The sequence below is a fragment of the Nomascus leucogenys genome, chromosome X (genome assembly GCF_006542625.1).
Source record: "Nomascus leucogenys isolate Asia chromosome X, Asia_NLE_v1, whole genome shotgun sequence".
Taxonomy (NCBI): domain Eukaryota; kingdom Metazoa; phylum Chordata; class Mammalia; order Primates; family Hylobatidae; genus Nomascus; species Nomascus leucogenys.
Window position 1 is genome coordinate 96,023,468 of NC_044406.1, and position 13,732 is coordinate 96,037,199.

The following is a 13,732-nucleotide window of genomic DNA, read 5'->3' on the forward strand; positions in this document are numbered from 1 at the left end:
GTAGCATGATTAGGATTTGAGCCCAGACTGGTGCCAACAACAATGTGCTTAATCAAAATGCTATGCTGTGTTCCAAGAAAAGCCCTTTCACACCCTTTCTAGTCATTCTTCCCAAGTTTTATACATTTGCAGTTGTCTAGTGAAGAGCAACTCCGTGTCTTATTCACTTTGTTGCCATTTGCGTCCCTCCCCCTCCACCCAACATAGTTTTCGTATCTTTAAATTCACTGCTCTGACAACCAGAGCCCATCATTGGTTTCTATATTATCAGTTTACCCAGCCTCCTACCTTTGTAGCACAATGTAGCAATTTCCACTTTGTAGCACAAAATTCTGTGCAAAAATTCAGTGCAAAACTGAGCCCCCCTCCACCTCGAACTCAGCTGTCCCTTTCCAGTACTTCAACCTTCCCGTATTTTTCAACACTATTTCCCACACCAATAGCCATCCTCATAGCCATTAAAGAGCTCACAACAGTTGGGGTTCAGGGGACATGAAATGAGGGAAGACTTCGTAGGGAAGATCGCACCTATTCTGGTCCCTGAAGGGCAGGTAGAAATGGAGGGAACATTCCAAAATAAGAATATATAAGTAAATGCATGAATAGCTAAGTGTCTAAAAGCAGACTTTGAGATTTGAAAGTTTGGGATTGAAATCCCAGGTCCACTAGCTGTATCATCTTAACCAATTTACTTAACTTCTTTAAACTTAAGTTTAAATTTTTAAAAATCTAGATAATAACGTCTGCCTTTCTGGGGGTCGTGAGGATTGAATTAAATCATATAAAACACATCTCTCAATCAAGAAAAACAGTCACCAATGAAGTAGTAAACATCAGTCATTCTTGGCAAACAGTAGTAGTTAACTTTGCCAGTGTTGGTGAATTTGGGAGAATAGCCTGGGAAAATAAATTCAGATCAGACCAAGGTAGGTATTTAAAGATTATGAGAATCTGGAAGAAAATAGATAATAGAGTTATCAAAGTTTGTGTGGGAGGAGAGAATGAGAGGGGGAAAGGGAGAGAAGTGGGGGGAGAGAGGGAGGAGAGAATGAGATGGGGAAAGTGAGAGAAGTGTGGGGGAGAAAGGGAGGGAGAGAGCCAAGAAGAGCGGGGGAGAAAAAGGAACAGGGTTAGCCGGACGTGGTGGCTGGCGCCTGCAGTCCCAGCTACTATACTCGGGAGTCTGAGGCAAGAGAATTGCTTGAACCCGTGTGGCGGAGGTTGGCAGTGAGCCAACATCATGCCACTGCACTCCAGCCTGGGTCACAGAGTGAGACTCTGTCTCTAAAAAAAAGAAGAAGAAGAGGAGGAGGAGGAGGAGGGGAGGGGAGGGGTAGAGGGAGAAGGGTTGCTATAGGGAATGGTCAGAACTAAGCAAGTTACTTAGTAATACTTTGTAACTCAATGTCATGTTTATTGTCTAGCACTCTCATTACACTTTGAGCCTAAAAGGATTCGAAACATGCCTATTTTATTCACCACTCTATATACAGAGCCTTGCACAATCTTTGGCACATAGTGAATACTTGATAAATATTTATTGAATGAATTATGATGAGGAGGAGAGGGGAACCAAAAAAATAAAGATTCCGAGAATTCAAGATAGGTGACTGGGAGAGAATATAAAAGTTTGGAAGTGCGGAGGAAATAATGAGTTTAAATTTTGGACGTACAAGTTTGAGAAGCCTATAGTGCACTCACGTTCATGTTTAGCAAAATTCATATGTGTAATTGGAGCTCAGATAAGGGGTGGGGGCTTGGGATAGGTTGTTGAGATTCATTAGCATACGGGTAGCAATTTAGAACACCCTGAAGAAGGCAGGCTTTAAAAGGGGGATGTACCGGAAGTGACGCCGGTCAGAGGTTAACGGAAAACGGAAGCGAGCTGGCTGAGAAGAAGCTTCCGTTAGCGCTACCTTGAAGAGAGAAGAGCCAGATAAAGAGAAAGATTAAGGGTATGAGAAAACACAGAAGCTACTGGTCTCAGGGAGACAGAGAAGGATACCAAAGAAGAAGTAACTATTATGAGGGGCCACACACCAGCTACTCGAGGTAAAACTACGACATCTAATTAATTTGCCATTTAAATCAGAAGTCGTTCGCGGCTTTGGGATGAGAGGTTTTTAAGGGGTGTTGGGGAGCAAAGCCACATTGCCATGATAGTTATATTGCTTGAGTTTGAATCTCAACTAGTTTGTGACCGTAGGCAGATTTTTACAGTCTTAGCTGTAAAATGAAAATCATAAAATAATAGCAATTACCTCAGCATTGTTATAAGTGAATATATGTAAAGCTTATTAGAAAAGCACCTTATGTATAGTCAGCACTCGACATTTTAGTTATTGTTAGAATACTTTGCAGAATAAATAGCCCTTAAAAGATGGTGAATAGCACTGTAAACTTAATTTTTGTTGGTGTCCGCAAGACATTTTAAAATGCCAGAATGGAGAAACTAGATAAACTTTTCCTGTTGAATATGGCTGGGTTAAAATGAAATAGTAATTTTAGGCATACTGCCAAAAGGTAGTAATTCAGTGAGGGTGATCCTTCCAGAACGTTCCAGAATGCTAAATTGTTCACTAGTCGTGCACGCCTTTCCCCAAGCTCCGCCCACTTATCCTATAGGCTACCGAATAGTAGGTCTCCTCGCATTTCTAATTGGTCTTCAGAGGGCTTTGGCTCCGCCTCCTGGGGCAAAAAAGTCCCTGTAATTGAACACTTTCATTTTTGCTTGTCCCCAGGCTTGCCGTTAGAAAACTAGGGGACTTTCCTTTTGAGTATCATGTTTACAAAAGCAAAGTGGCTTTTAAATTTTAAACTAAGTATCAAACAAGTAGATAAGGTGGATGGGAGGGATCTTCAGGAACTGAAGGGAGGTGGAACTTAAGGTTGGAACATCGGTGTGCTTTTAACGACGTACCGAGCTACTTCCGGGAGAGAATGGAAGGGTGGAAAATTATGTGCCTTTGGCGGGTTTCGCTGTCTTCATAAGTATTGATCATTCCGCAGCCGTGGGGGCCGGACACGTGAGGAGGTAGTGACGCCGCCACTGCCGGAACACGCTGCTTCAAACTCCCAGATGGCCACATCTCTGGTGAGTGCCTGGGCCGTGGCAGGACAGCTGGGCGCCCGGCTCCAGTGGCTGAGGGGAGGGACCCCGGGGGCGGTCTGGCTGCTGCTCACGTGGATAGTTGGCGAATCACGGCCCGGCTTTCTGCACTGCGGGGCGGGGCCTACGCTTTGCTGCCCGCCCTGCCGGCCCCACCCCCGCCTGGTTAGCAGTCGCTTTCTGGTCCCGGAAGGGACCCTGAGCTGGGAAATAGCGAGAGGCGGGGATGTTGGGGTTTGATGTTTATGGCTTGCAGTCTCTTTCTCTCGATTATCTTCCTCTCTAAAAATCACTTTCAGTCACCTGACAAAGAAACTGGCGATTCATTGTTCTTAATTTAGTAATAGACTGGGCCCCGTAAATGAATGAGAAGGAAGGTATTCCTTAATTCTCCGGCACGAACGCCAACAGCGTTGCTTTCTTCGGTTTCACAGTTCTTATGCAAACAGCAGTGAATATTTACGCAATGTGGGAAAGTTTCCTAAGTGGAGCTGCTGGTTTTTCAAGTAGTTGAACTACTTTCGTGTGTGTGTGTGTGTGTGTGTGTGTGTGTGTGTGTGTGTGTGTTTCCCATTCAACAACTTTGGAGTTTGGCTCTAACACCTCACTTGAAAAGAGAAAACACTTTCCTAGCTTATTCAGTGGCAGTTTTCGCCGCACGCTCTCCTTTTCTAAGGTTCAGGTGGTGTCATTTTCATTGCCGTGAATGTTTGTAAAATATTGAAAGTCTAAAGTACTTAGTTGCCAAGAAAAGATTATAAATTTATATGTGGAGACTGAAAAAGACTCAGATTCATTGAGAAGATTATATCCTAAAGACATGCACTTAAAATTGGTGAAAAATTTTAAAATTGCAAACTTTAGAGTCCAGCCTTTAAAATGTCTGGATTTATATGAAAGAATGTGGACTGTATATAGAGCTACATAGTGGTTGAAATAAATCATCAGCTTCTGTCAGTGGTTTTGTGTTTGTGAGGGATTGAAAAGGTTGGTAATCTATACTTTTGGAATTTTTCTTGTAGGATTTTAAAACTTATGTAGATCAGGCATGTAGAGCTGCTGAGGAGTTTGTCAATATTTACTATGAGACAATGGATAAAAGAAGACGGGTGAGTGTTATAGACTCTACTACTCTTTATAGACTACTACTCTTTATCAAATACCAGGTTGTGTCTGGAGCCAGTGTTTCATCTCACTTGCCTAAGTGGTAACTGTGGACTTACTCTTTAAAAGCAAATTGCTCAGGGAAGGATTGGTATGGCATTAGTGGGAACATGGGCTCTGGAATCATATCCCAGGTTTACCTTTACCTAGTTCTTTCACCTGGAGCAAGTTGCCATTTTCCCTTAACCTCATTTTATTGTCAGGTTGGTAAGTATGAATTAATTAAAATATCGCACTTAACATTGGGTCCAGCATATTTTCTTTAAAATGTTTCCTTTTCTTAGTTCCATCAATTAACCAATATGGTTAAGGTATTATTAGTGCTAATGAAGGGGTGGGTCATTATGGGGAATATTTCCTGATTCATCCCTTTTATTTCATATATTTATAGATAATTTCTGATTATGGCTGAAAAGTATAGCTTATACCCACAAAAAGTATGCATGTAGCATGGATAATATTAAGTCCTCAACAGACCGAGATTTCATCAGCTTTTTCATTGCAACTTATCCCTGTACCATATCTTTTAAGTAATTATGTCAGTATGTGGTCAAGTGAGTCTTGCCTAGGTCTCTTACCAGCATAGAACTGTGCTTTGGAGAACTACTTCTATCCTGCAGCTGCAAAAGTTAATACCCTATCTCTAAAAACCTATTTTTTATATAAAACCCGTTTATTAAACATAGGATTTTATATATATATATACACATATATATATACTTTAATTTCTGGGATACATGTGCAGAACGTGCAGGTTTATTACATAGGTATACATGTGCCATGGTGGTTTGCTGCCCCCATCAACCCGTCATCCACATTAGGTATTTCTCCTAATGCTATCCCTCCCCTAGCCCTCCACCCCCTGACAGGCCCAGGTGTGTGATGGTCCCCTCCCTGTGTCCATGTGTTCTCATTATTCAACTCCCACTTGTGAGTGAAAACATACTGTCTTTGGTTTTCTGTCCCTGTGTTAGTTTGCTGAGAATGGTGGTTTCCAACTTCATCCATGTCCCTGCAAAGAACAGGAACTCATCCTTTTTTATGGCTGCATAGTATTCCATGGTGTATATGTGCCACATTTTCTTTATCCAGTCTAACATTGATGGGCATTTGGGTTGGTTCCAGGTCTTTGCTATTATGAATAGTGCTGAAATAAACGTATGTGTGCATGTGTCTTTATAGTGGAATGATTTATAATCCTTTCGGTATATACCCAGTAATGGGATTGCAGGGTCAAATGGTATTTCTGGTTCTAGATCCTTGAGGAATCGCCACACTGTCTTCCACAATGGTTGAACTAATTTACACTCCCACCAACAGTGTAAAAGCATTCCTATTTCTCCACATCCTCTCCAGCATCTGTGTTTCCTGACTTTTTAATAATCACCATTCTAACTGGCCTGAGATGGTATCTCATTGTGGTTTTGATTTGCATTTCTCTAATGACCAGTGATGATGCGCTTTTTTCATGCTTGTTGGCTGCATAAATGTTTTTTGAAAAGTGTCTGTTCACATCCTTCACCCACTATTTGATGGGGTTATTTTTTCTTGTAAATTTGTTTAAGTTCCTGTAGATTCTGAAATTAATAGATTACAAAAATTTTCTCCCATTTTGTAGGTTGCCTGTTCACTCTGATGGTAGTTTCTTTTGCTGTGCAGAAGCTCTTTAGTTTAATTAGATCCCATTTGTCTATTTTTGCTTTTGTTGTCATTACTTTTGGTGTTTTAGTCATGAACTGTTTGCCCATGCCTATGTCCTGGATGATATTGCCTAGGTTTATGGTTTTGGGTGTTACGTTTAAGTGTTTAATCCATCTTGAGTTAATTTTTGTATAAAGTGTAAGGAAGGGGTCCAGTTTCAGTTTTCTGCATATGGCTAGCCAGTTTTCCCAACACCATTTATTAAATAGGGAATCCTTTCCCCATTGCTTGTTTTTGTCAGGTAAAAACCCATTTTTTAAGGCAAAAGATAGAAGAAGTTTCTTGTACTGATATTTGATGTCAGGGAAAAGGGATATGACAATGGATGTTTATTGTGCCTTGCCTTGAATGTGTATTGTACCTTACTGCTTTCAAAAAATAAAGTAGAAAAAAAAAAGACAACATAGTTTATTACCAGTGTCAAGATATGTGTTGACCTTTTTTTTTTAATTTTTATTTATTTATTTATTTTTGAGATTGTGTCTCAGTCTGTCACCCAGGCTGGAGTGCAGTGGCGTGATCTTGGCTAACTGCAACCTCTGCCTCCCGGGTTCAAGGGATTCTCCTGCCTCAGCCTCCCAAGTAGCTGGGATTACAGGCAACTGCCACCACGCCCGGCTAATTTTTGTAGTTTTAGTAGAGATGGGGGTTTCACCATCTTGACCAGGCTGGTCTTGAACTCCTTACCTCATGATCCACCCACCTCAGCCTCCCAAAGTGCTGGGATTGTAGGCGTGAGCCACAGTGCCCTGGCCTTTTAACCCAAGTTGCATTATAGAATTAAGCTAATAGTGTGTCTTGTGACCCCAGAGTTTTAAATGTTGAATTTCTGCCTCATTTGGGCCTTAACTTATTTGACTTATCAAAGTCTCTGCTTTAGCAAGTACTCATGATTCTTTTGAACTAAGTACACTAATAGAGTAGTACTATAGCCGAGCATGGTATGACATGCTTGTAACCCCAGCTACTTGGGAGGCTGAGGCAAGAGGATTTCTTGACCCCAAGAGTTTGAGACCAGCCTGAGGCAACAGAGTGGGACCCTGTCTCAATTTTTTTAAAAAACAGAATAATTTTTAAGAAAACATAAACCTCTTCTCTAAAAAGTGGGAGTAGTGAACTAATTCTTTCTAATACATGCAAATATTAAATGTTTCATATATATAGCCACTAGCATTAAAGGGTACAGGTAGGGCTTGATCAAAAACTTTGTTAATTCTCATAATTACAAAAGGAAGACACACTAAAACTGGCTTGGGGCTGCATTTGCTTGGAATTTGTGATCATTTAATTCATTTTAATACAGAAAGCAGAACTTAATTGGGTGGAAGGTTTTATTGTGTCTAAAGTGAAATATGAAAAAATATATTTACTGCCTAGTTTATAAAGAGTAAGGTGATATTTATTTAAGGCCAAGATTATAAGACAGACGTTTTGCTCACATTGGTTTCCAGTGGAGATGGAGCAAGGGGACTGGAGATGAAGGTAGAACTACAAAAAATGTTTATATACCATCTGTAATATTTTAATCCATTTCTATAAAATGTTTATTTAGAAACAGAACTATTTCCCTCTTTAAAATTGGTCTTTCTTTTTAGGCACTAACCAGGCTGTATCTGGACAAGGCCACCTTAATATGGAATGGAAATGTTGTTTCAGGGCTGGATGCCCTAAATAATTTTTTTGACACATTGCCTTCTAGTGAGTTCCAGGTCAATATGTTAGATTGCCAACCAGTTCATGGTAAGATCATGATCTTTCAAGATGCTTCCTTTGTTTTCCTTTAGTAAGCACTGAGCTTTTACACCAAAAGCGCGATAAACTTTTAGTGGTAGAACTATTTACTTATTTGAGCAAGTTAAATATTATGAAAAATTTAACTGTCCAGTCAAACTTTGGTCTTCCTTCAGATTCTTTCCACTAGTAGGTTTTGATGGATTATGTGATTTTGGCTTATTAAAAGTTGTATGAAAAGTTGAGATTAATGTGATTTTTGTAAATGGAGGGGAAAGATTATCTGATTTCTCTAAATAGTTGCCTGCTGGTCCCTGAAATGTCTCCAGAGTAAAATTATACCATATCTCTGATTAATGTGTTCAGTATCTTACAATCTATTAATATTTCACAGAAATTTACTCTGTTATGTGAAAGGATGACTTTTTACAAGACAATTTGATTCCAGGTAGATTGATACAGTTTAATAAAACCTCTAGGTACGGTCCTAAGTGTCTTAAATTGTAGTTTAGGGTAATTTTTTTTCCTTTATAATTCCTGAAAAAAACAATAGTTTAAGAAGCAAAACATGAATAAGCTCTGTTAGAAACCTGAAATATTAATTCTGAAATATTTATATATATATGAAGCAAATGGTCCTATGCTAGATATAATCTCCTGATTTTGAAACTAGAGTATCCCAAAGTTTTCTGGACTGAAAATAATTTTAATATTTTTTAATGAGTATTTAGTTTTCTGGATTTGAGTATGTGTGCTTAAGATTATGCTCAAGGGACAGAAAGTTTATGAAAAAAATTTTAAGCATTAGTCCATAAACAGTGTATTTTAAGCCTGAAAATCTGCTTATTTAGAGATAGAAAATGACGTGTTCTCTTTTTTTTAATGTGGATGAAGAGCAAGCAACTCAGTCCCAAACTACAGTTCTTGTTGTGACCAGTGGAATTGTGAAGTTTGATGGAAACAAACAACATTTCTTCAACCAGAACTTCCTGCTGACTGCTCAGTCCACTCCCAACAATACTGTGTGGAAGATTGCAAGTGATTGCTTCCGTTTTCAAGATTGGTCTAGTAGTTAAAGGGGCAAAAGTCCATTCTCATTTGGTCCATTAGTTCCAGCAACTGAAATTTATGTGAATTATTTTGATTGTAGAAGCACTATAATATGTGCTAAAACTAAATTTCCTTAATATTTTCTATTCCTATCAGCACCTTTTCTAGCAGCTGCCAGTTTGGAGCATTGCCCTCTAAGAGCTTTAAAGCTATTTTTTTACATGCCTTATATACATTACACTAATGACATTCTTACAGTAATATTAAACACATGATCTTGGTACTAACATACTCACTGTGAACCCAGCCTATTGCAAAAATAAAACCCTTTTATAATATTATCTATGGGATGTCAGCACAATATAAAACTCTGGGAAGAAGTAGAGTTTTTTGGTTATTAGGTTAATTTTCTAGTAAAACACATTGCCTGTTTTCAGTTAACACTGGTAATGCCATTTTAATAGATGGCTTTTTCAAATCAGTTCAGTGAAAATAGTACAGATTTAGGTTTACATAACTACTCTGACATATTGGAATTGCATATAGAGATGTTCAGTAGTCGTTTTTCATTTTAAGTAATTTTTATTTTGGCATTTTTTTGTGAAGTAAATTAATCAACTAGAGAGGTGCAAAACGTTCTCAGTTGATATCTGAGTATTGGGTGCATTTGGTGGCTTAAAAGCAAAGCTTCCTAAAAAGATTTTTCTTGGCAGCTCCAGGTCTATACATTTAGGTAATGAATGGTAGTAGAACTAATAGCTTTAACAGGAGAATAGGGAATGAGAAATAGAAATCCAAGGCTGAAGCCAAAAGTAAGGAGGGTGGCCAAATGGTAAACTATTGGTACTTGTTTTCTACCTCCTAAAAATGTAGCTTATTTTTAGGATTTAAATCACTAAGTTAATAAGTATCCTTGCCAAATGATCGTGAGTGTCATTTTTGTTCTAAGACTAATATTTTTAGATCTTTTTACTTCACCTCATACTTATCACCAATGTATATCTCCATTTATTCAAGAACTTACTGGGGTAAAATAACAGCAATAAACCTAACCTTTTAACAGGGTCTAACATGAGAGTTGGAGTCAAAGCCATTGTTATCTTTTGGTGACACCCTTAAATTTTAAGTCTTCCATGTGAACTTTAGGCCCAAAGTTTCTTATGTATCACACATCCCCCAAATAAGTGATTTTTTCCCAGTGCTTTGTACTGTCAACTGCATTATCTTTAGTTATTTAAAGGTAGAATTATTTAATTTTGTGATTTATTCTTCCGTATGACATTGAGCAAATAGATCTGTTTCAAAATATGTTCCCGCTATGTGGCTAACTCGTTGTCTTTTTAACAAGAAAATAGAGAATAGCAAATCTTCATGATAATCCTCAAAAGAACAAAATGCTTAACTTTATCTCTTAATTTCTAAAGGTAAAAAACCTAGGTTCGGCTTTTGCTTAAACATTAAATATCTTTTTCCATTTTTTAATGTTTGTAAGCTAGATATGCCAGCTTTGTTTCTACATTGCAACCAAAAACTGTTTCTTTTCACTTAATTATAAAACCAGTAATTCATTTACTCTTGCCCAAAACTATACACTGTATTTCTGTTATAGTAACAAAATAGAGTTATGTAAAATTGTATGGAACTCAAATTTAAACCATGCTTTCTTGTGGTACTGATTGAAACTTACACATTTTATTCTACTCATAGTGAGCTTATTCTTATTTTGGATTGATTTTCCAAAACCACAGCTTTAGCAGCAACAATCAGAATGTCCAAATGCTGTCCTTTCCCTTACGGAGAAGAACAATGGTAACTAAAAGCTGCATATAACTAGCAATAACTACATTGAATGGTGTGCATTGTTCATGATTGTTGTATGTTTTAAGACTTGTATATTAATTGCTTTTTCCAAACTCTATATAACTTTTAAATGGCTGGAACTACTCTTATAAGGACTAGACTGTATTTTTGACATGCTCCTATTTTTGTAACTTGAAAAAATAAAATTTTGCCTTGTGACAGATTTTCTCAAGCTTGTTTTACAGTCTTTTGATTTTTGTTCTTAGGTTTCAGAATGGTTACTTGTTTCTTTACAATATAAGGTTTTTCAAATTTAGAAAAAAATTACAGTAGTGCGTTGACAACAATGGTTAACAACTTGGATCTTCTTTTTGTTCTTTCTGTAAGCTGCCACATCTGTCCCCTTTTCCTGCCAATTATTCACATTCCTGAGATCATCACTTGTTTGAGTTACCTGTAGGTTTTTGGTGAGAAGTTGGAAATCTTAACCTTGAGAAACCAGCTAAAATGCTATATTCGATAGGCAGTGAAACCAAAATACAGTTGATTTCCGGAAAGAATGGTTCATTAAATTTAATTCTACATTAAAAATATGTCAACACTACTGGGTAAATAACGAAATGAAGGCAGAAATAAAGATGTTCTTTGAAACCAATGAGAACAAAGACACGACATACCAGAATCTCTGGGACAAATTTAAAGCAGTGTGTAGAGGGAAATTTATAGCACTAAATGCCCATAAGAGAAAGCAGAAAAGATCGAAAATCGACACCCTAACATCACAATTAAAAAAACTAGAGAAGCAAGAGCAAACACATTCAAAAGCTAGCAGAAGGCAAGAAATAACCAACATCAGAGCAGAACTGAAGGAGATAGAGACACACACAAAAAAAAAACCCTTCAAAAAATCAATGAATCCAGGAGCTGGTTTTTTGAACAGATCAACAAAATAGACCACTAGCAAGACTAATAAAGAAGAAACCCCTGTGGGAGGCAATTAATTCAAAGAGAACTACAAACCACTGCTCAACGAAATAAAAGAGGACACAAACAAATGGAAGAACATTCCATGCTCATGGATAGGAAGAATCAATATCGTGAAAATGGCCATACTGCCCAAGGTAATTTATAGATTCAATGCCATCCCCATCAAGCTACCAAGAACTTTCTGCACAGAATTGGAAAACACTACTTTAAAGTTCATATGGAGCTAAAAAACAGCCTGCATTGCCAAGACAATCCTAAGCAAAAAGAACAAAGCTGAAGGCATCATGCTACCTGACTTCAAACTACACTACAAGGCTACAGTAACCAAAACAGCATGGTACTGGTACCAAAACAGAGACATAGACCAATGGAACAGAATAGAGCCCTGAGAAATAATGCCACACATCTACAACCATCTGATCTTTGACAAACCTGACAAAAACAAGAAATGGGGAAAGGATTCCCTATTGGTGCTGGGAAAACTGGCTAGCCATATGTAGAAAGCTGAAACTGGATCTCTTCCTTACACCTTATACAAAAATTAATTCAAGATGGATTAAAGGCTTAAATGTTAGACCTAAAACCATAAAAACCCTAGAAGAAAACCTAGGCAATATCATTCAGGACATAGGCATGGGCAAGGACTTCATGACTAAAACACCAAAAGCAGTGGCAACAAAAGTCAAAACAGACAAGTGGGATCTAATTAAACTGAAGAGCTTCTGCACCGCAAAAGAAACTACCATCAGAGTGAACAGGCAACCTACAGAATGGGAGAAAATTTTTGCAATCTACCCATCTGACAAAGGGCTAACATCCAGAATCTACAAAGAACTTAAAATTACAAGAAAAAAATCAACCCCATCAAAAAGTGGGCGAAGGATATGAACAGACACTTCTCAAAAGAAGACATTTATGCAGCCAACAGACACATGAAAAAATGCTCATCATCACTGGCTATCAGAGAAATGCAAATCAAAACCACAATAAGATACCATCTCACACCAGTTAGAATGGCGATCATTAAAAAGTCGAAACAACAGGTGCCGGAGAGGACGTGGAGAAATAGGAACACTTTTACACTGTTGGTGGGACTGTAAACTAGTTCAACCATTGTGGAAGACAGTGTGGCGATTCCTCAAGGATCTAGAACTAGAAATACCATTTGACCCAGCCATCCCATTACTGGGTATATACCCAAAGGATTATAAATCATGCTGCTGTAAAGACACATGCACACATGTTTATTGCGGCACTATTCACAATAGCAAAGACTTGGAACCAACCCAAATGTCCATCAATGATAGACTGGATTAAGAAAATGTGGCACATATACAGCATGGACTAATATGCAGCCATAAAAAGGATGAGTTCATGTCCTTTGTAGGGACATGGATGAAGCTGGAAACCATCATTCTGAGCAAACTATTGCAAGGACAGAAAACCAAACACTGCATGTTTTCACTCATAGGTGGGAATTGAACAATGAGAACGCATGGACACAGGGTGGGGAACATCACACACTGGGGCCTGTTGTGGGGTGGGGGGAGGGGGGAGGGATGGCATTAGGAGAAATACCTAATGTAAAGGATGAGTTGATGGGTGCAGCACCCCAACATGGCACATGTATACATATGTAACAAACCTGCACGTTCTGCATATGTACCCTAGAACTTAAAGTATAATAAAAAAAGAAAATTTAAAAAATATATATGTCAGCAGATTTTTTTGGAGGGGAATGAGAAGAAGCAATAGCCAGCCAGGCATGGTGGCTCACGCCGGTAATCTTAACACTTTGTGAGGCCGAAGTGGGTGGATCACTTGAGCTCATGAATTTGAGACCAGCCTGGGCAAAATAGCAAGACCACTGTCTCTACAAAAGTAAGTTAGCAGGGCACAATGGCATATGCCTATAGGCCCAGCTACTCAGGAAGCTAAGTTGGGAGGATCGCTTGAGCCCAGGAGCTCAAGGCTGCAGTGAGCCATGGTTGCACAACTGCACTCCAGCATGTGCAACAGCAAGACCTCATCTCTAATTTTAAAACAAAGTAATAGCTCTTAAAATTAAATATCATATTTTATCTCTTCAAAGATGCATGTATTTTTCACATTTTAACATCCCTGGAATTGGTACAGATCTTAAATTGATGCCATTATTATAGTTGTGTTGCATTTCCCCTTTCTCAGTGG

At 38.4% G+C, this 13,732-nt stretch overlaps 1 protein-coding gene across 2 annotated transcripts; it reads left to right on the plus strand.

The window, feature by feature from the left end:
* Nucleotides 1-1,866: 1,866 nt before the first annotated feature.
* NXT2 (nuclear transport factor 2 like export factor 2) lies at nt 1,867-10,787 on the plus strand. Of its 2 annotated transcripts, XM_003262188.3 has the most exons (5): nt 1,867-2,052; nt 3,010-3,094; nt 4,132-4,218; nt 7,570-7,714; nt 8,600-10,787. In XM_003262188.3, exons 1-5 carry the CDS (start codon nt 1,958-1,960, stop codon nt 8,779-8,781), a joined length of 594 nt encoding a protein of 197 aa, XP_003262236.1. In that variant the 5' UTR covers nt 1,867-1,957; the 3' UTR covers nt 8,782-10,787. The 2 variants fall into 2 exon arrangements, with proteins under 2 accessions (XP_003262236.1, XP_012354125.1); XM_012498671.2 differs by lacking the exons at nt 1,867-2,052; nt 3,010-3,094 and adding an exon at nt 3,199-3,343.
* The last annotated feature ends 2,945 nt before the right edge of the window (nt 10,788-13,732 follow it).

Coding starts and splice junctions, on each gene's coding strand:
- NXT2 (XM_003262188.3), top strand. CDS start 1,958: ATGAGAAAACACAGAAGCTACTGGTCTCAGGGAGACAGAGAAGGATAC. Junction 4,219..7,569: donor CAATGGATAAAAGAAGACGG/GTGAGTGTTATA, acceptor CTTTCTTTTTAG/GCACTAACCAGGCTGTATCT. Junction 7,715..8,599: donor AGATTGCCAACCAGTTCATG/GTAAGATCATGA, acceptor ATGTGGATGAAG/AGCAAGCAACTCAGTCCCAA.